Raw genomic sequence first — 26,641 nt, 5'->3', positions numbered from 1 at the left:
CATACAAATTTATATTTTTTTATTTCCATGATCTTTATTTCAAACCCTAACTCTAACCCTAAATAGATTTATGTTTATGTTTCTAGTATCTTCATTTGAAAACCCTAAATCAATTTATGTTCTTATTTCTATTATCTTAATTTCAAACGATTTATGTTCTTAATCAAGCCTAAACCCTAAATCGATTTAATCTGTTCTTATTGTTCATATTGGTTCATATTTTGTTCATCCTATTGTTCGTATTGGTTGTTCATATTGGTTCATAGTGGTTCATATTTTGTTCATTTTATTGTTCATATTAGTTGTTCATATTGGTTCATAGTGGTTCATATTTTGTTCATCTTATTGTTCATATTGGTTGTTCATATTCTCAATGATGATATTTGCAGATAATCTTGATTTTTGATTCTAAGTTGAATGTTTTTTTATTTCATTTTCTCGTATGCTCTGATTCGGTTATGTTTCGCGAAGGCCTTCCCGTTACGCGAAGGACTTTTCGTTACGTGAAGATTTTCTCGTTACGCGAAGGGCCTTCCCTTAAGTTTAGGAAATTGGGTTGGTTGCTCCAGTCTACTTTAACTGGTGAGTGTCTTCCCGTTACAAAATCTACAAAATCTGTTGGAGATGGGATTTACTCTGGTTCTACCTGCAAGCAAGGAGAAATCGAAGCTTTTGTGATTGCCACGGGTGTGCATACCTTCTTTGGTAAAACTACTCATCTAGTAGACAGGACAAATCAAGTTGGCCATTTTCAAAAGGTATGTCAGTTTGGTGTTTGTCACCTTTAAATGTATTCATTCATTCATAATTAATCTAATTTCTGTTACACAGGTCTTGACTGCCATAGGGAATTTCTGCATATGTTCTATTGCAGTGGGGATGTTGATCGAGATTATTGTGATGTACCTTATTCAACGTCGATCCTACCGTACTGGAATTGATAATCTGCTAGTACTGCTTATAGGTGGAATTCCCATTGCAATGCCCATTGTTCTATCCGTGACAATGACAATCGGTTCACATCGTTTGTCTCAACAGGTTTGTGAACAATCATATCATATTAGTCTTCATAAATATATGATTGTGTTATTAAATCAATTGAATGATTTTAGGGGGCAATCACAAAAAGAATGACAACAATAGAAGAGATGGCAGGCATGGATGTTCTTTGTAGTGATAAAACTGGAACTTTGACATTGAACAAGTTAACAGTGGACAAAAACCTTATTGAGGTAATTTATTGTTGGACATGATTTCCTCGTTTTGAGTTTATTCATAAAAATGTTGCATATGATTGTTAGGGGATCATATGGTTTACTTTGCGCTGAATATGATTGTGTTGTTTGGATTGATTTTAACATTCAGGCCGTTTCTAGTCGCCAAGGATCGAAGATATAAATGATGCCCGCAATGAATTGTACACCTCCTTTTCTGTATTTCTTTTGTATAAGATGTATCAAATAGTAATATTAGACTTAATGTATAACCAAGTTTTGGATTTGGAAGTTCAAGGTTTTCTTTTCTCTTGTCTAATAGAAGTTTGTATTGTTGAATGATAATTATTAGGATAATGCACCAAAGATGTGATTTTATTGTCTTATCTTATTTCTTCTAATAATATACTTATATGTATCTCATGTTGAAAATTATAAGTTTATATAACACATGTATAATGAAAACTTACTGAAATAAACATTTAAAATTTTCAATAACTTAATTTAGTCTCGTTTTATCTGTAACTTTTGAATATTGTTTAAAATTCGTTGCAGTAACTTTAATAGAAGTTATTAACTGTTATTGACGATTAACTACCAATGGTTACAGACCGTTTTAACCGTCGATAAGAGAAAAAACAAATCGATCCTAATTGGTATCAAAGAGACTCGCCACCGATTAAGAATAAATTATCCATTAACAACCACAAGTTCTTATATTCAGAACATTAACATATAATAATTTTTTCAGTTGAATGATGAATAATATTACTTGAATAATTATTTTAATGAGATATAAGAAACACCACAATTTTGCTATTTTTGTAACATATCAAACACTTTCACATTGCTACAAATACTAATATTTAATTATGTTGGGTATTGGTTGGCCCAACATTGTGGCCAATCTCTAGTAACCCGCTTATTGGACTTGACCTAATAATATAAATAGATACTACTCTCTTGGTGGGAGGCAGAGGTCAAATTCCTTTGTGGTGTTTGGATGCTAGTGAGAGGGTTGCCTCCTTTGTGTGAGATAGTGGTGCAACAGAATCGATAAACAAGAGGACTGAGCCAAACTTCAATCGCATTCACACCCAATAGTGGTATCAGAGCTAGGGTTTAGGGTTTGTAATTGAAGTTTGAGATTGGGTTGGAGGATATAAGTTATCTTCACTAGTAAGCGTAGATTTGTCCTTGTTTCTTCCTTAATCCTCTTCTTTTATTCTCTGCTTCTGCTGCTACTGGAGAAAGAAGAAAGTCGCTGCCGCCTCTGGAGAAGAAGTCATTGTTGTCTTGTTCAACCGTTGTCGGTGTCGCGTTTGTCGCGACCGTTGAGAATCAAAGTCGCCGCCGTGCCGCTACTGTGCCTCTACCGTGCCGCTGCCGTGACGCTATTGTGCCTCTACCGTGCCGCTGCCGTGCCTTTACCGTGTCGCTGTCGTGCCGCTGCTGTGCCGCTGCCGTGTCGCTACCGTGCCGCTATCGTGCCGCTGTCGTGCCGCTGCTGAGAAGACGAAGCAGCAAATCCCCGAGCGGGGTGGGTAAGTCGAAACTTTTTTTAAGTTTCGCAAGGTATCATAGCTTGAACCCTCCTATTAAATTCTGCCAATTGATTGTTGATTGCTTTTAATTTGTTTGATAGCATGTCTGGTGTTAATCAATATGGTATGGTTCCGTTTGATGGAAAAACTGATTTTAGCATTTGGAAACAAAAAATGAAATGTGTTTTGATTCAGAAAAAATGTTTTAAAGCTGTTAGTCAGGTTTATGCTGTTATTGATACCGTTGAGAAAAATAGTGAAATGAATGAAAATGCTTGTGCCTATATATACTTGAATTTATCTGATTCTGTGATGAGAAAAATTGGTAATTTAGAGTGTGCAAAAACCTTGTGGGATAATGTCTGAACTTTATACTGAAACTTCTCTACCTAATAAAATGTTTTTACTTGAAAAGTTTTTTAAATTTAGATTGGATATGTCCAAGGACATTGAAGATAATCTAGATATTTTCACTAAACGTATTTCTGATATTAAGTTGTGTGGTGATAAGAACATTGATGAGTATGCCTCTATTGTCTTGTTGAATGTTATTCCTGATTCTTTTAATGATGTGAAGTCTGCCATTAAGTATGGTAGAGATAGTGTCACTCTTGATATTGTTGTCAATGGTCTTAAAAGCAAGGAGTTAGATTTGAGACACTCTGAGAGGGGTAAACATTCTGGTGGGGAAGTCATGCATGTGAGGGGTAGATCTCAGGGTAGGTCGAATGCCCAAAAGAATGTCAGTAATGAGAGTTCTGGTAAGAAATCTCATCTTGCTAGTAAAAGCAGATCTAAGTCTAGGTCTAGTGCTAAAAAGTGTTATAATTGTCATGAGTCTGGTCATTTTATCAAGGACTGTCCTAAGCCTAAGAGAAATCAACATACTGAAAATGCTAATCTGGCGGTTTGTGAGGGCAATATGGGTGATATTTTTATGATTAATAATCTATGTGATTATGCTAGCTTAAACTCTGTGTTATCTAATTCTTTGTGCAAATCTGATTGGCTAGTTGACTCTGGTTGTACTTTTCATGTGACTCCATTTAGAGATTTGTTTTCCAACTATAAAGAGATTGAACATGGTTTTGTGTCTATGGCAAATTCGAAAAATTGCAAAGTGTTAGGAATAGGTGATGTATGTCTAAGGTTCTCTTGTGACTCTGTGTTTACTTTGAAGAATGTGAGGCATGTTCCTGATTTGCGTTATAATTTGTTGTCTTGTGCATCTCTTGAGAATGATGGTTTGGAGGGAAAGTGGGGGAAAGGTGTTATGAAAATTTTACGTGGGTCTCTTGTTATCTTTACTACTAAAAAGATGAACAATCTGTATGTGTGTCATGCTTAGACTGCTTGTGACTCTGTGAACTCTGTGATTGGTGATAAATCTGTTCTTTGGCATAATAGATTAGGTCACATGAGTAACAAAGGTCTAGAAATTTTGCATAAAGGTGGTCACTTTGGTAGTGATAAATTGTCCCCCATCCCCTTCTGTGAATCATGTGTGCTAGGAAAACAACATAAGGTGAGTTTTCCCATCTCCTCTTACCCAAATGTGTCTAAGTGTACTGATATCCTTGAATATTTACATGCTGATGTGTGGGGTCCTTCTAGTGTTGTTACACATGGAGGGAACCAATATTTTCTGTCCATAATTGATGATTATTCTAGGAAATTTTGGGTGTTACTTTTAAAACATAAGTCTGATGTTTTTGAAAAGTTTAAAGAATGGAAGATTTTGATTGAGAATCAAACAGGTAAGAGAATCAAAACTCTTAGAATAGATAATGGTCTTGAATTCTGTAATAAACAGATGAATAATTTATGTGTTACCTGGGGTATTAAAAGACATAGGCCTGTACCATACACACCACAGCAGAATGGTGTTGCTGAGAGGATGAACATGACACTTTTAGAGAGGGTGAGAGCTATGTTAGCGTCATCTGGTTTGTCTAAGAAGTTTTGGAGGGATGCTTTGCATACTGCTGCTTATTTAATAAATAGGTCCCCTAGTGTTCCCTTAGGAGGGAAATGTCCTAAATCTGTGTTTTCAGGTAAACCTCCTGATTTGAGCAACTTGAAAGTTTTTGGTTGTGTTGGCTATGTGCATCAGAAGGTTGACAAGTTGGAACATAGGTCCAAGAAATGTGTGTTCTTAGGCTATCCTGAAGGGGTAAAAGGTTATAGGCTTTGGGATAGGAGTGAACCTGGGCTTAGGATTGTGATAAGTAGAGATGTTGTCTTTAATAAGAATGATTTTCCTTGCTTGTCTATTTTCCCCACTCCTGTTAATGATGCTCCTAATAAGGTGGAGCATGTGCCTGTAGTTTTTGATCAACCTGTTGAACATGATGTGAATGCTCCAAATGAGGTGGAGCATGATAATATGCATGATATTGATGATTTGCATGATTCAAATGTTTTGTCCAATTCAAATGATTTGTCTGATGATTTGCATGACTATCAACTTGCTAGGGATAGAAGTAGAAGAACTGTTATAATGCCTTCTAGATTTAGGGATGATAATTTGAATGATTGCAATATGTCTGAATTTGCTTTTAACATGTTTGAATCCCTAGACTGTAATGAGCCTAACTCTTACAAAGAAGCTTTGAGGTCTAAGTTTTCTACTGAATGGATTGTTGCTATGAATAATGAGATGAATTCCTTAAGAATCAATGATACTTGGAAACTTGTTCATAAACCTCATAATTGCTCCTTAGTGGATTGCAAGTGGTTGTATAAGGTGAAACAAGAGTCTGAAAAAGTTAGATTCAAGGCTAGGTTAGTAGCCAAGGGATTTACTCAAAAGGAGGGAATAGATTATGCTGAAATTTTCGCTCCTGTTGTCAAATTCACTACTGTTAGAATTATGCTTGCTTTAGTTGCTCACTTTGATTGGGAATTGAAGCAAATGGATGTTACTACTGCTTTCTTACATGGTGAACTTGATAAGAATATTTATATGCATCAACCTGAGGGGTTTGTTGACCCCCAGTTGCCTGATCATGTTTGTTTGTTAAAAAAAGCCTTGTATGGTTTAAAACAATCTCCTAGGCAATGGAATATCAAGTTTGATAAGTGCATGCAATCTTTGATGTTTAAAAGAAGTTCTTCTGATCATTGCCTTTACTTCAAGAATATAGACTTTGTGCCTGTATTTCTTTTATTGTATGTGGATGACATGTTGATTGTTAGCCCATGTCTGAAGTCTGTTATGCATGTGCAAAAATCGCTTTGTGAAAATTTTGACATGAAAGACTTAGGTGATGCTAAGAAGATTTTGGGCATGAATATCATTAGAGATAGAACAAAATTTTCTCTTGTGTTGAATCAAAGTGCATATATTGCTAAAATTTTGAGTAAATTTTTTATGTCTGATGCTAAATCTGTGAATGTGTCTCTTGCTTCCCACTTTGTGTTAAGTAAGGATCAGTTTCCTAAGACTGAAACTGAAATAACTGAAATGAAGAATGTGCCTTATTCTAATGCAATATGGTCTGTTATGTATCTCATGGTTAGTACTAGGCCTGATATTGCATATACAGTTAGTTGCTTGAGTAGATTTATGTCTAACCCTGGTATTCCTCATTGGAATGCTTTGAAATGGCTTTTGAGATATCTAAAAACCACTGTTGATGTTGGTTTGACTTTCTCTAAGTGTTCTGTAGGTACAAAGTTGGTTGGTTATGTAGATTCCAATTATGCTAATGATAGGGATAATAGAAAGTCTACTACTTTCTATGTGTTTACTTTGTGTGGCTCTTGCATAAGTTGGAAGTCTCAACTTCAACCCATTGTTGCTTTATCTACTACAGAATCTGAGTATGTAGCTGCCACTGAAGCCTTTAAGGAAGCAATTTGGCTTAGGGCTGTTTTGTATGAAATTGGTTTTCTTGACAAAAATGTGGTTGTGTTTTCTGATAGTCAATATGCTATTCAACTATGTAAAAATCCTGTTTTTCATTATAGAACTAAACATATTGATGTTAGGTTTCATTACATTCGGGATATTGTTGAAAAGGACATTGTTAAGTTAGAGAAAATTCCTTCAGAATTTAATCCTGCTGATATGGGTACTAAGTGTCTACCTGCTGAAAAATTTATTTCGTGTCAACGGATTTTAAATTTTGACTTAGGGAAAACTCTTTGAGGTTCGTCTTTTATGGGAATGGCATGCTTTGTGATCTTGCCTTCAATCTTTGTGATTTTCCCATTCTTTGTGCTCTTGCGTTTGATCTTTGTGATTTTCGCATGCTTTGTGCTCTTGCATTTGATCTTTGTGATTTTCGCATGCTTTGTGCTCTTGCATTTGATCTTTGTGATTTTCGCATGTTTTGTGCTCTTGCGTTAGATCTTTGTGCTCTTGCGTTTGATCTTTGTGATTTTCGCATGCTTTGTGCTCTTGCATTTGATCTTTGTGATTTTCACATTCTTTGTGCTCTTGCGTTAGATCTTTGTGATTTTCCCATGCTTTGTGCTCTTGCGTCTGATCTTTGTGATTTTCGCATGCTTTGTGCCTTTGCCCCTGGTCTTTGTGATACGAGTTTACCTTGGGTATTTATTCTCTTTGTTTCCTCGGTGGTAATAAATTGGCGATGATGTGTCTTGTGATTCCGTGATTATGTTTTGCACTGTTTTTGGCCAAAGGTGGAGATTGTTGGGTATTGGTTGGCCCAACATTGTGGCCCAATCTCTAGTAACCCGCTTATTGGACTTGACCTAATAATATAAATAGATACTACTCTCTTGGTGGAAGGCAGAGGTCAAATTCCTTTGTGGTGTTTAGATGCTAGTGAGAGGGTTGCCTCCTTTGTGTGAGATAGTGGTGCAACGGAATCAATAAACAAGAGGACTGAGTCAAACTTCAATCGCATTCACACCCAACAAATTAGATTTTCATTCTAAAAAAAATTAAAGATTTCAAATGCATGCCTATGTTGAGTAACACGTACAATTAAGATCATCATCTCTTTTATTGAAACTTATCGTCAATAAATCTTATCTTTAATCAGACATTGAATTACAAAATCACTTTTACATCTCCAGCAGATTTAGCAGATTTTGTAACAGGAAGACACTCACCAGTTAAAGCAGACTGGAGCAACCAACCCAATTTCCTAAACTTAAGGGAAGGCTCTTCGCGTAACGTGAAGTCCTTCGCATAACAGGAAGTCCTTCGCGTAACAGGAAGTCCTTCGCGTAACACGAAAGGAAGTCCCATCGAGAAACAGAAACGAATCAGAACATCATGATGGTGTAAATAAACAACAAACGTATCAGTTGCCACAGTGCTCGTCGTGCTCATTATCGTCGCTGCCGTTTAGGGTTAGAGATAAGGAGGAGAAGAGCGGGAAAAGAGAGAAAGAGAAGAAGAGAAATGAAAAAAATATGTCAAAGTTATATTAAATAGTAAGGGTATTATGGACTTTTCACATTTTTTTCACTTCGCAAAATCTAAAGTGGTTATCAGAGCAATAAAACTTATGGGGTGACTACGAATACAAATCATTTCGTCAAATTTTCCCTTTAGCAATATGACATCTTTTGATCACGCCCTATATATCTATCTAATTTGTTTTATCATTTTCAAAAATCTCAGACTTTATTTGATTTTAATATATTCATATGCCCACTTGGAGTTTGTTTGTTTTTGGGTAGATAATTGGTTAAGTCATGAAATTTAATTTTGTTTTATTAAGATATATGAATCACAAGTTACAAATTTAAAAACTAAACTAACTCATTAACACAGTTTATTTAAACTGTCTGGTTTAAAGGATCAAATATTCGATTATCAGAAGTGTAGCATTACTCACACAAATATTTCTATAATACATATATACCTAGTCAGCGGATTCAAGTTAACAATTAGCGGGTTAAGAGATATTAACCTGAACCTAACCGGTTAAGTAGTTTCGGATCAAAATAATAACATTAACATAAACTCGATTAACCTGACTAAACTCGAACTCAACCCGATTTAATTAATATCAAATCTCTATTTCAAGTTAAAATGACACTAATAAAAAAATTAAAAAAAAATTACATATATACTTACAAAAATCTAAAAAAAAATAAAAAATAAGTGAATGACACAGAAAATCATAAAAAAAAATTATAAATCGGTTAAAGGGTCTACTAATCCGGTCATTTCATGTCGACTCGATTTTAACCCGTTTATTAATTAAGTTAAATGAGTCGACCTGATTTCGACTCGAACTTAAGAAATACATGCCCATTGTCGGGTTAGAAATTGCTGCCCATTCCATTCTTTTAGTTATATTATATATATTCCATTCTTTTAGTTATATTTTACTTCCTGGGTAAAGTTTTCTCAAGATATCTCAATATGTTCTAACACTTAGACTATTGTAGTCATGTAGAGTTAACAAAATGATTTATTAGGGATCCTTTTATCAACATTAATTACCAATTTGCAATGGGGGAGGGCTCATCCAGATTTAGGAAAGAATCAAAATTAGGAAGTTGTACTAACTAAGTTTTAGTTTAAAAACTAACCATATGATCATTTGATATTTAAAATATTATAATTTTTTTAAAGCAAATTTACAATTTTATAATTAGGACTATGACATCTATAGTCTATACTACTATATTATACAACACAAAGTGCCTTAATTTTAAGATGCTTGAGTAATTTTGAATTTTTAATAACTTGTGTTAAGTAGAGAGATCTTGTTTTTATCCCAACAATGAAATATGCTTACATTTATTCATTTTTAATAGAGAAATAGAAATGGAGATTACAAAATGATTTTAAAATTTGTTTAAAAAAATATATTAGTATATCTAAAATACTTAGAATTGTAGTAAAATTTAAACAAATAAATATTATTAAATTTATTAATATATACATCATTACAATATATTTCAAAATATTGTTTAATTTAAATTAATATCCCAATAAGATATTAAAAATAAATTATATTTTAATAAATTTATTTATTTTTCAATCAAAACTGATGTGCCTTCTCAAATTGGGTATTTCATAAATGAGTAACGATAGGAAACAAAATATTTATAACAGATATGACATACAAATAATGTGACACTGGACATGTCACCTTAAAAATATAATGTTTATCAATTTCTCTCTTTAATTTTAAATTGTACATCTAACTTAAAATATTTAATAAATTTTTATTGTCAACATTTTATTACTTAAGAAAAGTATTTAATAATTTATTTTTCTTAAATTTTTTATTATAAAATTACTATAAATATTTCCTTTAACTGAAATTGAATCATTATGAGATAAATTTTTAATTACTAAAATGATTAAATTCAAATTATTATTATTCAAAATATTAATATTTAATATAAATAAAAAGAAAATACTAACAGGATAAAATTTAATATAATATATAGTAGTATAGAAGAGAAGTTCTAACCTGACGTGTTAAGAAAAGAAAGAAACAAGAGTTAAAAAAAACTGGTTTATGTTATATATTTATATATATATATATATTTAATTTTTATTTATAATTTAATATATATATATTTAAATATTTTATTAATTTGATTTATACATATATTATTAATACAAGAAATAATTAATTAGATTAAAAAAACAAATAATAATTTTTATATTTAACTTTTTATTCTCTCTTATATATATATATATTATTAAATATAATATATATTTAAAAACATATATATATATATATATATTTTTATTATTTGTTTTATTAAAAATTTCTGTTATAACTCTTAAAATATATAAATAACACAAATATATAAATATATATTTACAAAGAGAGAAATATTGATCGAATAAAGATAAAAGAAACTATGAATAAAAGAAGAGAAACAAATAAACGAATTAGGCTTCCTAATCGCATTCACTACACTTTGCTACAAATTTTTGGTTACCCTATTATTAGTCACAACCCACTTCCCTTTATAAAAGAAAAAAACCCAATATTTACTACTTTAACTCTATTATGTCCTTTCAATTTAGAAAATAAAAAGAAGTAGAAAAAGGTGTTCTCTACATACAAAAAGAGATCCTTTAACTTGTTTATTAAGAGAAACACAATATCTTGAGTCAAATTTTATCTCTCCCATGACCTGTGTAGGTTTCTTCATCTTCTTTGGATGCAAACATGTTTCTATTGGATCTTATGTTATATGGGCCATGGCTTTTGTTGGAATCCTCCTGATCTGCTTCATCATTTACCGTTTAGTTAAAGGTTATCGTGATGATGATCATAACCATCACATGATGTATCTTCACGAGTTAAGTCCTCGTCGAGATGGAATCGAGATCCCTCAACGACGTTTGGATAATCACGATGTTCGCGAACATCGTTTTTCAAAAGAGTTTAGCCCTGGAGATAGGTGGTCACGGAGATGAAGATGAGATGAAAGCATCTTCGAATGGATTGGCAAATATTTAAGGTTCAGACTTAATCTTAATCATGTGTTATTGTTTATGAGGTCTATTAATTTGGTATGTTTCTAGCTAACTAGATGCTAAAAGAATAGTTGTCGCCACATATTCTATTATGCTATATTTTAAAGCCTTGTGTTGAATCTTCTTCTCTTTCATTTTTGTTTGTCACATGAAGGTTAAAGAAGGAATGACTCAAAATATCTATTGAACTTGTTAAACAAATATACTCTTTATAACTAATTAAACTTGAAATTAACACATTAAATATATGAAATGAGAGTTCAAATAGCACGTTTTGTCATTACAAACAATTTCTTTTTTGAATTTTGAGAAACTATCATGACCCCACAGTTATCTCATGTCCATTTAAAGCGATCTTAATGAAAATTGAAACCGAGAGTCCAAGACATTTGGTCTCTTCAACACATTTAATTTTGACAAAATCGGGTTATACTTATTTCTTGTCACTTATGACGAATTCAAAAGATAATCCACAATCACTATTATTTAAGGGATAGAGTCAAAGAGAATGGTTTGATCAACAAGAAATAAGAAATGATATTTTGTCACTCAAAAGTTGACAGTGATTTTGTTTACATTTTGTATGAAAAAAGTGATATTTGGCAAAAACGAGAACTTGAGTTTCCAAAAAGTCTCTTTAATGATTTGTCTTATGAAACCCAAAAGCCTTATTGGAATTCCCAAAAGAATCTAGACTGCGAGAAAAACAAGACAGGTACCTATTTTTGGTAAAACTGTCGTTTCAACCAACGGGTTATAGGTGTTTCTTGAGGTGGAGGAGTTAAGAGATCGAGCATGGTTTCCTTCTCTTTTGGAGTCAAAGCAACTCCTCGAATAAGATCCAATGCCATTACATGCACGTTTGTCTTCTTCCTGTGCCGATTATAACTCCATATTCCACCTGCAGCTGCTGCTATTATAACCTATTCCAATAACCAACGCCAACCAAATCTTTTTACTTTGGAAAAGAAAATATGGCCAATATAACTATAACTTAATCGTACTTACTGGTGACAACCACAAAGATGCAGTTTGCCAATCGAATTTTGGGGTATATAATACTGTTTCCCCGAAATCATCCTCCAGTTTCTTGAAGATTTCTTTATCACTCTTCCCAGCTCGGATTTCATCGCGAATTAACTGCAGCATTTACACTATTTTGGATCATACAAGAAGTTGCCATCAAACAAACAAAGTATACAATCATATGGATCTTATTTGTTATCACAAAGTAATCTACATAATAGCTTTTATAACAAAAATACTATGATTTGGATCATGATCTAGAAATACTTTCAATTTCAAATAACTTGGGGAGTATGACAAGAACAGGCAAAAAGAGGAAATAAGTAAAAACCTTTCTAAGAAGAATGGCGACATCAGCTTGAGATTCTTCAATGGATTGATTACCACACTCGGTGCAACGAACATTATGACTAATGTTTCTTGCTCTGGCATCCTCAATTCGAACCTTCGTTACTGAATCATCATCTTCACTAGTCATTTGTGAAACCCTACAAAATTTCCTTTTACAAACTTATGAAACTAAACCAAACCAATCACCTATCAGCATAAGCTTAACCAAATTCCATTCAGGCATTTCATCGAACACATGGCATACACTTCAATCATTGAAAACAAAACAACATCAAGAACACTACTAATGACATGAATGATGAAATTGATGTTGAATTACAATAAACTGGATGATTTAACTCATTAAGTAGTAACCGTAGAAAATGCATATAACGTATCTTCCTACGTAATAACGATCGATAGAAAAGGCGACACAGAGAGAAACTCACTTTCTTCTTCTCTGGTCGGTGCCGGACTCCGGTGAAGGAGCTACGCCGAACCTGTATCCGGCGATCCGTCCGATGAATGTCTTCGGCGGAAGGAAGGAGAAATAGTCGCTCACATTATTCAGCGATCATATTTGATATTTCCAATCTTATGAATTATTTAATCATATTTATTTACTTTTATATATCAAACCCAACAATTATAAAAATATATTTATTCTTTTGAATAATTATTTACAATAATTAATAAAAAAAAATAACAAAATAACAATCTTATTTAGGTTACATTCTAAAAAAAATTGATTTTTTATACTCTTAATTATCCAATTTTTAATATTAATAAAAATTATAAAACCACAATAAATTCTAAGAAACTCATAAGCATTATTTTTTTCAGAATTTAAATGTTATAGTTGGTTGATGCAATTCTTATTTATTGATAATTTAAATTAAAAATTGGAATTATAATTTTAAAAATAATAAAATATTTTTTATTAATTTTTAATTCACCTTTCCTATTTACAGAATTGTAATTTCACTTTTTTGTTATTTTATGAAAATTTTCAAAGTCTATAAATGTTTTATTAATATTGTGATTTGTATAATTAATAAAGCTTAAAGAAAACTGTAATGAATAGAAGATTAAATAATTTTCTTTAAAATTATAATTCTGAACTCCAATTCAAATGATAATTTTATTTATTCAAACTTAACCTAAGAGTAAAACTACATTTACAAAAGCACTGTTTTCTAATATGCTATTTTTTATTTTACCAGACTTCTTCAATTTTATTTTTTTGACTGAAATTTTTTTCATTGGGAGGTAGCACAAACCCCAAATACCAAGAACTATAGTTTAAATCAGAGCGTTGTTCCTAGTATCGAATAAATTGAGCCTATAACAATTACCATTTAACCGAGTTACAGAATCATCATAGCCATTAGCCATAGTCAATTGTGCCGCTAAAAACAAAGTAGTATGCTATCAAAAGAAGGAAAAACAACAGGGATGTAGTCTATCCGTGAGTAGGAACAAACGGAAAGATTTCCCGTTAGTTCACATCAGGATCCAGTTCACGAGAGCAAAAATATATGTATTTTAGAGGCACAAGATTCAATTTCTATAGAGTAAATTCACCACCCTTTTCTCTTTGCACTACTAATTAAAACATCGAGGGAGAAACAACAAATTAACTAGGAAGCAAATATTTGGGCTCAATAAGTAAAATTTTAAAACACAACATTTTTTTTGTTTTTTAAAACACATTACCAATCAAACACAGCCGCCTTTTGTTTCGTATGTATTCCAAATGAATGAATCTTTATAATGCATAAACTGTACCACAAAAAAGAGTAGCTTCTTCATCTTCATCATCATCTTGTAAGGCTGGCCACTGACAAACCCATACTCTGGATCTGCAATGCATGCATCCATTAACAAACATAAACACAAACACAAACATGGTCGAGCTACATATAGAAACGATTGTTTGTGATGATTGATACCTTATTTACAAGCATGTTCACTTGTTCCCTATACATCTCTTTCATGTCTACTATATCAGCTCGGAGTTCCTCCAGCTGCAATCAAATTTAATTCAAATTTTCTCTTTAACATAGTTCTCTAATTTATAAGGATTTTTAAGACTTAGTTTAAAAAAAAAATAATCAAATATACCTCCTCATCTCGCTCGCCCATAAGTTCAAGTGCAGCTGAATGTCTTCGTCTTAGTGCCTCAAGCTCTGCTCGAATGCCAGGCAGCATGGACGCTTCAACTCGTAGTTTCTCACACTGCAGACAGTGGATTCAACACATTAACATAACACAAAAATAAAACCAAATCAAAACCAGAGACCAACCTCAGCAGTCATTTTAACTAGCTCCTCAGCAAGAGAATCACGAATAGAGTCCATAGATGCCTGAGATAAAGAAAAGAGAAAACTCCAGCATTAATTATAAGAGAACATCAGATATTGTCTATTTGGTATGGAGAAAATAAAAAAAAAATCAGAAAAAAAATTGGCATAAAAAGGGTTACACAAAAGAAATTATGTTGCACAAACAAATTCTTTTCATCTTTTCAAACATTTCACACCTTCATACCAAAAGTTCATAATTAAAAACCTAAGGTCTTAAAGAGAAAGGAAATAGAAGATCACTTCCCATACCAGTCTAGACATATACGATGCTAATTCACCCTCCTTCTGGCGTAGGGCAGCTTCAAAAGCACTGGGGGTCATGCTCTTTAGAAAATATGGACTTACAGCCGTGTCTCCAGAATTTCTACGATCATAGATGCTGTCAGAAGAATCCAAAGATGCTTGCAGAAAGAAACTTTCCTCTATACTGCCTAAGCTGGTGGCACTTGAAAGTTTGCGGGGTAGATTTCCTCCTGTACACAAAATAAGCTTTAAACTCACATCAAACAGGTAAGGGAGAATAGGAACACCATCATATACTAATAAGGACTCCAGAGCTTTCACCGTTTTCAAAGGCAGATCTGCTCTTTACTGGACTTTGCTCAGATGCAGCAGCTGATGACTGTAGACGTGCTTTCCTTTCTAGTTCTAAACGGGCAACTTTTTCCCTGTCTATTTCCTGGGAAATCATGAAAAATGCAAATGGAGAATTAAAATCTTTGACCATAAAAAAGTGGAATAGTTCTAAATAAAATGAAAGTTCCATTCCAATTTCAAGGGCCTTCGTTTGATGAAGGGTTATCATCAATAACTCTATCAAAACAAGTAATTAATCAAAATACCAAAGTACTCTTACTTTATTTTTAACATTTTAATATTAAGCACAAAGGATATTTTAATCATTTAACCCAAATAATCCACTTTTTCAACAAACAAGATTTAATCATAAGAAGTTTTTTTTTTCTTTAAAAAAAACTACATCAAACAAGCTCCAAATAGCATATGCAGATTCTGTGTAAATATTCGTAAGATCAACTCTCATGGTTCACTTATTTCTTGTATGTAGACTAGATGACTGTTAATAGAGTTCATTAATCCTTGGCCACCCATTTCATTTACCTGCTGCAAAAGTTCCTGATGTGCAAGTGATTCTTGTAATTCCTGCTTGTGCTTTCTTCTGAGCTCTCTGATTTCTTCTTCAAGTTGAGTTGCACGACCTACATGAGTCTCAGATTCCTCTTTTGCAGCAAGGAACTCTTGTCTGCTTTCTGCTGCTCTTTGTCTTTCTTTTTCTAGGGAACGGCTTAACTGTGTTTGTTCAGTTCGAAGACATGATATCTGCAAAGACATGGCAACATAAGCTAGGAATTCTATGGAAAACAAAAATAACAATAATCTTGCCGTTTGTAAGTAGCCTAACCTGAGCTTCAAGGACATTTATCCTGGACAAGGTTTGCATCATCCGTTCATTAACAGATCTCTCTCTTTCCTCTGCACCGGCTGATTTGGCCTCTGCTTCCTGCAGCATGAAAATTTTGGTTAAGTATTGATGACATCAGATTACTAAATAGAGGGATTAGACAATTCCAGGAAAACCTGAAGTCGTGTGGTAAGGGACCTCTCAACAGCAGTCCAAGCTTCTGCTCTTCTTCCTATCGTCTCCTGCCAGAATTTGAGAAGGAAGCGAGGCATTCAAAAAGTTTTCTCCACAGGATTAATAATAATAGTAATTTGGTATAATGCACGAGTTCAACATGACTTTATGGTTGAGTTGCTGAATGAATAATTTTCGAATCACCAGACTTCGTAGAGATATTGTTTGTATTATTCTTTTATGAGATCAGGTATTTTTTTCCCTGGAGGAGGTTTGCACAACATCACACCGCCATGACCCCCACTTCAATCAAGGTGCTTTCAATGGGAATTGAACTTGATTGTTGAGACTTCAACATCTTTAAGTTCAAGACTCTTGTCACTTAGCTACCTCAATATTGTTTGTATTATTAGAGGCCGCATTGCCGACAACTTTATTAATACAAACCTTAACATTTCAAGAAAAAAAGAAAGTAATATGTTATAGTGTACAACATACTTGCATAGCCTCAATCTGCCTTAACAAAGGCCTTGTAGACTCAGGAACCTGTGTGATCAACTCCTCGCATCGACGCTCACTTGCCTGCATGTCAACCACGAGCCATACATTATTATTTTACTGCTATGAACAAATTAACCATGACCCTAAATTTGTTAAAATGTATTAATGTGAAAAATACAAAACTCACTTGATAACGCTTCTGAAGATCCTCAATGTCACGACGCAACATATCTTCTCTGAAAGAAGCCTGCATAAATGACCAAAAAATTAAGTTGACAAACTGAAGATTGGAAAAAAAAACACATGGTGTTGCTCAAATACCTGCTGCTCGCTTCTAGTTAGAGTTTGTCTCAGTTCATCAAGTTCCCTTACTAACACAGCTTCACGCTCCATGGCCTCTCTAAGATGGCTCTCTAATTCAGTTCTGGCTTCATTATTTGCTCTTGCCTCTGCCAAGGCTTCAGCTTCCTTGGCAGCATTTAAAGCATTGGTATAGAATTCCTTTTGAGCTGCAAGTTCCACTTGGTGTTTCTCTATTGTTTCTTGCAACAATTTCTCTGTAGCTGATTTATCCCTCTTTATGCTCTCTACTTTATTCTCTTCCACCTGAAATAGTAGAAGAATGTTGTTTACCCATTTGGGGTCTGCTGAACTATGAACAGGATTAAAGCTTTTTAAGAAACACAACAAACCATATATTTATTTATTTATATGTCAAACCTGAGATTTACAAATTGATCAATAAAAACGCACTACTGAAGGACTAAATTCATATGAGATGAACTTGTAAATGGCACCTATTGAACATTGATGTCTCAGCAATGCCTCCTATTACTAAATTGTTTTATGTTCCACTTTTTCTTTCTAATTTAAGTATCTGTCATTACTGCTATAAAAAATGTACATACATAAAAGCTTTACCTTTTATGGAAGCCAAGATGCTCTTATAAAATGTTATTTAATATATTGGCGAAAAGTAATTTTATGGAGTGGCTTTCAGTGTAAACAAGACCAAGGATGGAAAGGAAACGTAATTTATGTTTTCTTTGTGATACCATGGGTGTCTACGCCAGCTTGCGCACACCTCAATTAATTCAGGACGCTAGCACATCAACCAACCGCCATTACTCCCATTGAGTCTGGGTGCTTAGAATAAGAATCGAACCTTAGACCTCAGAGTGGTAAGCCCCTTATAGTCCAAGTCTCTTACCATCTAAACTACCAGTAGTGGGTAAAGTAGTTTTATGGGTTGGCTTTCAGTGTGAACAAGAGCAAAGATGAATTCAAATTTTCTTTTCTATTTTTATGCAGGATGAACTAAATTGTTAATGGAGAGAAACATGTTTTACATGGGAGCTTATAACATAGGAGAAACTTACCAACAAGAAGATATAAGACTAGCATGACAATTGAATAATCCTAAAAGTGCTAGTACTACATACGATGTGGCATTCTTTTTTTTTTCTATGATGCATTTGTTTCACCTTCCTAATTCTCTTATCTACACTAAAAGCGCTGCAGATGTAAAGCCAAATAATGAGTTTTACAATTATCCACCGATTGATCACTAAGAACAATTCATATTTTGTATTACTTTAATGCATGCTCCATAGGACCGTGAAAATAGTGTATGAATTTATTGTCATTCTTAATGGGAGCTTCTCGTGCAAAAGGAGATTCAATGTAGATTTTTCTTATGTTACTGTTTAAATAAAGAAAACACTCCCTCCCTCTTTTTTTCCCCTTTCTTTCTTTCAACCAGAGGAAAACTCCACCAAATAAAAGGAAAAGAAAGACCTGGACAAAAATACACACCAACAAATCACACGATAAAATGAAAAGCATAAGTCAAAGTCAAATCCAATCACCTGCAGCTTTGTACTCAAACCTTTCTTCTCCTCTTCAAACTCCCTTATCTAGTTTTCAGTAAAAAACAAAGAAAAGTCAAACTTCTTTAGAAGGAAATAGTAGCATTATGGACATGTAACTGAACCAATAATTAGATAGTCAGGACCATGTCCCTTACCTGTGCCCTCAATTTTCTAATGGTAGCTTCTTGTGCCGCCTGTTTCTTTGAGAGCTCTTCACCTGAACATCAAGAACGAAGATCCACTATCAGGCTCCAATGAGCCAAAACAACAAAAGATTAAGATCATGTCATATTTTGTTTAAGAGAAGCCATAAATTAATTAGGTCATTCAGAACTCTTTCTCAAACAATTATTTATCATAATCACAATTCACATGTTGCCGACTCAGGAATTGCCTAAAATGACAATGAATTAGTAACCCTATTTCAGCAGCCAGGTTCAAGGGATTCTGAATGTTACAAACTTGCCAAAATGTGATGCTATTTTTCAGCAAGTAAGCTGCTAAGCAAATGACTTCCAACCTGTTCCCTCAAAACTTTCAATATATTAACATATTGCATTATCAATACACATAAAAATAGAGGTTTTTAGTCTCCTTCTGTTCTTTTGTTTTTGTTTCTCTCCTCCCTCCCATCTGTAATTCATTAAACACATCTTACGTTTTCTTTCAATGAAAAGTTGACCTTTTTCAAAAAACAAAATAAGGCAAAGAACCACCAAAAGAATCTGAAATAAATAGTAAGTCATTATCCGAAGTGTGTATCGTACCTTCAGCCATTACTTGACTGATAATTTCATCTTTTTCCTTCAGAAGAGCTGCAGCATCACTCTTCTTGTTCTGCTCTCTGCGTAGTGTATCTCTCTCCTTTGTTAAAGCATAAACCTGAAATCAAGATACACAAATGAGGATCTTGACAACCGTTGCAGTAATACACAAATCAAAGACTAAGCTTTAAGATACTGCTCTACAGATGTAGAAATAAACATCCATCAAAAAGAAATTTGAAAATAAAGGAAAATCATATCCTTAGACAATCAATTTAAGCAGGAATAAATTCAACAAATGGACTCCAAGCTTGAACCTTTCTTTCCAGAGCTGACACTCTTTGATGATACTCCTCTCGAAGTGACTCAACTTCTGCTTCATTAGACTTTCTCTGTCAAAAAGGAGAAAAGACACAATGATGCAGGAAACACAAGAATTAGTGATCATGTGTACTGTTGAAGCAATGTCTCTGATACCAAAGAAATAATAACAAACAAATCTAACCCTCAAATCTTCATTTACAGAATTTAAATGCTCATTCTCATTCATCAGCCTTGCAATTTCATCTGCTTTTGCCTGTGAAGAAAAAAGTACACAATGAAATATCAATAAGATACATGAGCTCAATAAGCAACAACTATTCCTTGTCCTAAAGCTCTTTCAATAACACTGTGTCTAAGATATTTAGTAGCAGACAAATTAGAAAGAAAAAATAAAGTCTTTCAGAACTATTCAGTCATCAAGAATATAACTATATCACACCCAGGGATTTTCTTCTTCTTAAGATGAACTTGGTTTACCAAATATTGAATATATCTTATGTTATTTCTTCTCCCTAACAAAAACATTCAACCTATAAGAAAGAATATACATGGAGTCGAAGTATCTCAGGAAAGAAGAAATGGAAAAAAAGAATTAGAAATCGCAATTAAAATTAAGGGTCAAAATTACCAACTAAGATTAAAGAAATTAATCACAAAGTCAGTTTATGTTACCCAAGTACAGTCACATCTACCATGCAATTGTAAGAGCCTACTTACTTGAGATTGTTTGGCAGCTCCCTGTAACGCTCTTTCCATTGACTTCATTTCCTTCCTCAACTTCTCCAGTTCTAAAGAATCAAGACTGCTAGGCGTATTTCTTGGAGAATTAACATATTCCTCTTTGATGACGGTTTCAAATCCACTAGCTTGGTGACTTGTTTGATCTAATTTAACAATTGCATCATCCTTATTAACATCAGGATCAGATGCCAAGCCTGAAGCATCATCTGTGCTGTGAATATTAGAAGGATCACCACCAACTTCTTCATCAGATCCTTCAGTCCTCTTAAGAATAGGAGAAACAGAGTCAATGGATTCTACTCTCACTACAGTTTGGCTCAGTTCTTCCACATCCTTGGGTTGAAATGAAGAAATTTTCTCAACTTCCCCTTCTTCTTGTGTCTTTTGTTCATTTGGGACTTCAGTGTGAACTGAATGAACTTCCTCGGCTACTTCTTCCTCTTGCTTATCTTGTTTGTCTGTGCTAACTGAAGAAACTCTCCCTACTTCTTCCTCCAAATGTTGTTCATTTTCTCCCTCTAACAAACTGATATTATCATCTGATTTAGGTGGCAGAAGAGGACCTTCAGGGTTTAATTCATTAGTTTCTACCTTTGCTTCTTGTACCTCTGAACTACCAGAAGACTCCGCTGCAGATATGTCCTGATGCAGATTAATAACTGGATTTGATTCCATGGCCTGAGCCATCTTGGTTTCAGGTTCCTCATCAGGTATCTGTTGTACTTCAGGACCAGATGCACCTAACTTTTCTGGCTGTGCCGCCAAATCTGCTCCTCTTGTAGTGACTTCGGATGACTCGGAAACTTCTTCACCGAGTCTACTATGTCCAGTAGCAGAACTTGTGGAGCTGTCACTTTCATCTTCTTCCTTTTTCTTAGAAGAAGATGAAAACTCAACAGATTTAGTCTCTTCACCAGACTCATCATTACTTTCATCATCTTTATTCCCACTCATAAAAGACATGACAGGCCATAACCCTGAACCTGATATCAGTAAAGCAAGAGATAATTCAAAATTCTGGGTCTGATTATTGACATTAGAATACTATCATATCCATGAAACATCGATGCTATTGCTATGTAAAACCCTAAACTTCACTATAGCACAAATTTTCAAGTTTTAGATTTGAAACCTTCCATGATATACATGACACTATTCTATTAATCGACTGATAAATTATAATGCCAATTTTGTCTACGTGTATGTTAAAAATACCTTCATTGCTGCCAGACTCCTTAGATTCCTGCTGCTTCTCTTCAAGACCAAGAGCAGTATCAAAATTCTTTTCAATGTTCTTGACGCTCTCACTTAACTTATTCACCGCCCCAGCGAAATCAGGAAAGTTACCTAGAGATACTTTCCCACTAAACCAGGCCATCTTCTATAACAGTTCCAAACAGTTGGATCCCAACTTTCCAAGATCATACCGTAAATATCCTTGCATACAAAACCATTGATCTGTACAAAAAAGTTAGCTTAAACAACAAAATGGCTTGATCCATATCTAAATTAATCCGAATTACGTAATGAAGCAAACCTATAATGTCAGTTCGTAATTAGAACTTCAACATTACATACATATCTAAGATCCTTAAGATTCAACATGCCGTATGCCATACAAAGAAATCAAACCGTAAGAAATAAAGAATGAGCTGCTAATTGGATCAGAATTTCTGAGATTTACCTAACGTAGATCGATTGAGGTACAAATCCTTGGGTTTCTGAAATCAAATCAAATGAAGATACACTTACGTCGGTATGGGATGAGAGAGAAAGACCATCGCTGCCTGCTCAATCGATCTGTTTTCTATGTAAGCTTCTTTCTACTCAATACAGGAAACAAAGATTTCACCATTGTATCTGCAAACGTCGTCGTTTCAGTTTTTGGATCTAATATTTTTAATTCAATCCATTTACTATTATTTCTTAGTAATCAATCATTTTTATACTTATACAACTTACCAATTTTTTATTTTTAAAATTTTATTAAATAAATTTTATTTTAAAATTCTTAATGATTTTAAACGTCGTTAACTTATTATTTACGTGGTATTTATAAATAAATAAATAAATAAAATTATGTTACTAATTTAACTACTGAATTAAATTTCAATAAAGGGTAAGTTTTAATTACCCTAAATTATAAGATTTGAAAAAAATATCTGAAATTTCAATTAAGTTAAAAAATTCTCAATTTAATTAATTATTTGAAAGAAAAGAATTTACTAATTATTTGTTATATTTAAAAATCTATAAAGTGAAGTTAAGTTTGAAAAAGAAAATGTAAATAATTTAGTTTTTTCATCATTATGATCGGATTTTTGATAATTGTTCTCTTAGGCACAGCTTATTTTCATTTGAACTCTTCTAATGAGCTATTTTATTTTTAATTATATTATTAGTATATTAATTTATATAAAATAATTTAATATACATTCAGATATTTGATTATGTTTTTACTTTTTAGTTTTCAAATGAGTTTTTGTTCAAAGATAGTATGTAATAATTTAAAACTATTTTAACTTCTCTTCCAATCTTGATGCAATTATTGTCATTGTATCAAAAGTTAAATTATTTGATAAAAAAATTATAAATGTTTAATAATTAGAGACTGAATTGTGCTCCAATTTGCACAAAATTCCACATATTTTGTATACTTTCTATCCAAATTCTTCTTCGTTCAAAAATATCAATATTATCGATTGAAGAAGCAGCTAAATGATTTATCACAGATTTATATGTAAGTATGAAAGTGTGTCTCGAAATCGAAAAATGGATATTCCGACTAGATTTTATCAATGACTAAAAATATTATTGATTGGAACGTTTATGGGATAAATGATGGTGTAAAGAGAGACATCATTAATATACTAATGAGAACCCTTGGTTGCGACATATATTGTTTTAGTGAGATTAAAATTTAAAAGATGAATTAGTGGATCGTCAGGAATCTATGTAATTGACGATTGTGTGGTTGGGAGGCCATTGATTCTGTAAGGGCGTTGAGTGTAATTCTTCTGACATGGAATGAAGACATGAATGATAAATTGTATGATAAATGTATGTTAGTTTGAGTAAATACTCGGTTAATGTTCAAATAAGAAATTGGGAGGATAATTTTCGATGAATAATTTCTAAGATCTATGGGTCAGTTCTTTCACAATTTAAAACAGAGTTTTTTAATTAAAAATGTGGCTAGTCTTTGAGAATTACCATTTTTTTTGCAGGAGACATGAACGAAGTTAGATCCTCGTCTAAAAGAAAATGGGTCAATAGGCCTAGTAGCCTAATGCACGAGTTCTGAGAGACAATTGAAACCTTGAACTTATTGACTTGCCTTTGAAAGATGAACAATTCACCTTTAGGAGAGGTAATGGTAATGGGGTTATGTTCATTCCCGTATCAAAAGATTCATAATTAGTGAATCAATATTTCGAAGGTTTCTAATATATTTCAAAAGGTCTTTTCATTGAGTTGTTTAGATCACCGACTGATCTTAATGAAACGTTGAGTGATGGTGAGATCATGTTGACCATTTAGATTCAAAAATAAATGGTTGATCAATAAAGACTTTATATCGCGTGTGTAATCATGGTGGGTGAGTTAGACATCAGTTGGTTATCCGTCGAATAACCTCTTTGTGAACTTAAGTAATTTGCGTAAACTTCTCAAAACTTTGTTCATGTGGGGTCGTGTTATATTCTGTGCTAAAATCAATTAATTGTGAATGAAAATAATGTCATTGACGGGACTGAGGTGATTCATGAACTATCTGATGAGGAGGTTAATTATCGGATTCACATTGTTAGTAAGTTGTTCGATATGTGTAAGAAGAAAAAATTGGGGTACGCCAACATAATAGAACTACATGGTTAAGAGTTGGGGATATAAATACCAAAATTTTCCATGGATATATCTAATTCGTAAATCTCTAGATACTATTGATGTGAAGAACTTTATGCATATCTGTCTCATTTTGCCTTTTATAAAATTGTCGTAAAATGTTTGGTCAACAAATTGCGGAGAGTGTTAGAGATTGTCATACCTAGTAATTAGATAACGCATCAAAGGTCGTCAAATTTATGATGTCGTATTAATAGCCAAGTAATTAATTTAACTCAACTAATTTAAGAGTTGAGAAATGTGATTTTGTCAAGTTAGACATCGGGAAAAAGTTTATGATCACGTCAATTGAAAGTTTCTGATGATGTAATGGACATAATGGAAATGTGTGCGAAATAGATTGGCTGAATTAATCTTCTTTTCATTTTTAATGGGACTTCTTAGAGATTTTCCGAGAACTCTAGAGGGATCGGAGATCCACTCTCTCCTTTCTTGTTCTTCATTGTTATAGAAACCCTTAAAATATAATACTTTTGTAGAAAGCTCGGACTCATTCGTGGTGTGAGTTGTCGGTCAAAATGATATTCTTTTTTCCATATCATATTTATTTTCGCTAATGACACGCTTTGAATGGTTCAAGCTACTTAGATAATTTTAAACACCATCGATATATTTTATGGTTATTCGGTGCATGTTTCGGTATTCGAGTTACTCTTAATAAGTCAGACATTTTTTCTCAAATTTTGTTTCGAATAAAAGAATGATGATGTTGACCAATGTGTTGGAGTTTAGAATTGGTAGTCTTCCATCAACCTATTTTGGTATGTCATTGAGTACTAAATTACGATCCAAGATCTCTTAAAATTGAATGTAATTATCTAAATGGAAAAGAAAATTAATCTCGAAAGGGGATCGATTAAACCTCATTAAGAGTGTGTTGTTATATATGTCCACATATATGATGTTTTTATTCATTCTCCTCAAGAGTGTGGCGGTGAAAATGAAAAGAATGATGTGTAATTTTCTATGGAGAATCTTCTAACTCATCATTTTATCATCTAGTTAGTTGAGATAAAATTAAATATTTTAAAGATTAAGAAGGTTTGAATATTCGAGATCTTGTTTTCTTTAATAAGACTCTTCTTTCAAAATGGTGTAGTATATTTGCAACGGAGTCGAATAGTCTTTGAGCATCAATGATCAGATTTAAGTATGGAGAATATTTGTCTGGTTAGTTTACCAAAATGTCTAATTATCCAGTGGTGTGAAACATTTGGAGGAGAATTGGTTTTATGTGAAAAAGTTTTTTTTACGCAAACTATATTTATTGTTGGGGGATGGTTCTTCGATTAGTTTTTGAGACAACATTTGATCTAGTGTAAAAATTCTAGATACGACATATCATGAACTTCCTTTCATTGTTGTATATAGAAATATCATAGTTAATGACATGTTTGATCATCGCTCTAGTGATTTCGATAGCCGAATTAAATATAAAAAAAGATTAAATATTAGGGAGAGTTCGTCTCATAATAGAGTTACTTTTGGTATGACGTAAATAAGTGTTCGCGTTTAAACAAAACGTTATGTGTTGGCAAGAAATTGATAGTTTCAATGTGGGACATTGCTACAATTTGTTCGCTAAGATGATTCTATATAATTTTTTGATGAGAGAAACTTTGAGAGTCAAAGATCCATTCAAGATCTCGTTATTTGAATGAAGCATTATTCACAGTATAATTATTACGAATGATATGTGCAAGAAAAAATGTTATATCATGATTAATCATATGTGTCACGACTCACGAGGAGATTGAATCGACAACTCACTTACTTTTGCATTGTCGATGAATTACTAGTATCTGAAATCTTTTGTGGAGTATTACTAGAATTAATTGAGTGATGATCAAGGTTTTGAGTAATTGTTAAAAAAATTGGATTGATGTGGCTGATATGACAGACCTACAAAATTGGGTTACCATCACAATTATTTTTTGGTTGATTATTTAGTTAAAGATAAATCGTCGAACTTCCAAGGATCGCATTCGTGTGATGCGTATCATTAATAATGTTATTATTATGA

The 26,641-nt window shown here is 33.0% G+C and overlaps 3 protein-coding genes across 4 annotated transcripts; 1 reads left to right on the top strand and 2 right to left on the bottom strand.

Moving 5' to 3' along the window:
• The first annotated feature begins 458 nt into the window (after nt 1–458).
• On the top strand, nt 459–3,124 carry LOC124944949 (ATPase 4, plasma membrane-type-like). The gene is made up of 4 exons (XM_047485297.1): nt 459–758; nt 832–1,038; nt 1,113–1,232; nt 2,954–3,124. The coding sequence occupies exons 1-4, from the start codon at nt 459–461 to the stop codon at nt 3,122–3,124; spliced, it is 798 nt and encodes a 265-aa protein (XP_047341253.1).
• Nucleotides 3,125–11,655: 8,531 nt separating this feature from the next.
• On the bottom strand, nt 11,656–13,144 carry LOC124946099 (cytochrome c-type biogenesis CcmH-like mitochondrial protein). 2 transcript variants are annotated; one of them, XM_047486666.1, is made up of 4 exons: nt 13,004–13,144; nt 12,556–12,724; nt 12,207–12,338; nt 11,656–12,121 (listed from the first exon to the last, which is right to left on the bottom strand). In XM_047486666.1, the coding sequence occupies exons 2-4, from the start codon at nt 12,700–12,702 to the stop codon at nt 11,918–11,920; spliced, it is 483 nt and encodes a 160-aa protein (XP_047342622.1). In that variant the 5' UTR covers nt 12,703–12,724; nt 13,004–13,144; the 3' UTR covers nt 11,656–11,917. The 2 variants fall into 2 exon arrangements, with proteins under 2 accessions (XP_047342622.1, XP_047342621.1); XM_047486665.1 differs by having other exon boundaries at nt 12,556–12,712.
• Nucleotides 13,145–14,100: 956 nt separating this feature from the next.
• On the bottom strand, nt 14,101–22,537 carry LOC124910643 (golgin candidate 5). Its single transcript, XM_047451314.1, has 20 exons — nt 22,400–22,537; nt 21,931–22,173; nt 20,692–21,698; nt 20,156–20,227; nt 19,968–20,042; nt 19,654–19,768; nt 19,042–19,103; nt 18,884–18,931; nt 17,337–17,621; nt 17,203–17,262; nt 17,013–17,096; nt 16,517–16,582; nt 16,341–16,439; nt 16,040–16,258; nt 15,485–15,599; nt 15,170–15,393; nt 14,861–14,920; nt 14,679–14,792; nt 14,507–14,581; nt 14,101–14,416 (listed from the first exon to the last, which is right to left on the bottom strand). Exons 2-20 carry the CDS (start codon nt 22,091–22,093, stop codon nt 14,375–14,377), a joined length of 2,985 nt encoding a protein of 994 aa, XP_047307270.1. The 5' UTR covers nt 22,094–22,173; nt 22,400–22,537; the 3' UTR covers nt 14,101–14,374.
• Between the last annotated feature and the right edge of the window lie 4,104 nt (nt 22,538–26,641).

The sequence above is a fragment of the Impatiens glandulifera genome, chromosome 7 (assembly GCF_907164915.1).
Source record: "Impatiens glandulifera chromosome 7, dImpGla2.1, whole genome shotgun sequence".
Lineage (NCBI taxonomy): Eukaryota > Viridiplantae > Streptophyta > Magnoliopsida > Ericales > Balsaminaceae > Impatiens > Impatiens glandulifera.
This window is presented reverse-complemented; position numbering and strand designations above follow the sequence as displayed.

Coding starts and splice junctions, on each gene's coding strand:
- LOC124944949 (XM_047485297.1), top strand. CDS start 459: ATGTTTCGCGAAGGCCTTCCCGTTACGCGAAGGACTTTTCGTTACGTG. Junction 759..831: donor AAGTTGGCCATTTTCAAAAG/GTATGTCAGTTT, acceptor TCTGTTACACAG/GTCTTGACTGCCATAGGGAA. Junction 1,233..2,953: donor TGGACAAAAACCTTATTGAG/GTAATTTATTGT, acceptor GTTTTGATTCAG/AAAAAATGTTTTAAAGCTGT.
- LOC124946099 (XM_047486666.1), bottom strand. CDS start 12,702: ATGACTAGTGAAGATGATGATTCAGTAACGAAGGTTCGAATTGAGGAT. Junction 12,339..12,555: donor TCGCCATTCTTCTTAGAAAG/GTTTTTACTTAT, acceptor TAAATGCTGCAG/TTAATTCGCGATGAAATCCG. Junction 12,122..12,206: donor CATCTTTGTGGTTGTCACCA/GTAAGTACGATT, acceptor TTATTGGAATAG/GTTATAATAGCAGCAGCTGC.
- LOC124910643 (XM_047451314.1), bottom strand. CDS start 22,093: ATGGCCTGGTTTAGTGGGAAAGTATCTCTAGGTAACTTTCCTGATTTC. Junction 17,097..17,202: donor ATCTTCAGAAGCGTTATCAA/GTGAGTTTTGTA, acceptor GTTGACATGCAG/GCAAGTGAGCGTCGATGCGA. Junction 14,793..14,860: donor TAGTTAAAATGACTGCTGAG/GTTGGTCTCTGG, acceptor CACTGTCTGCAG/TGTGAGAAACTACGAGTTGA.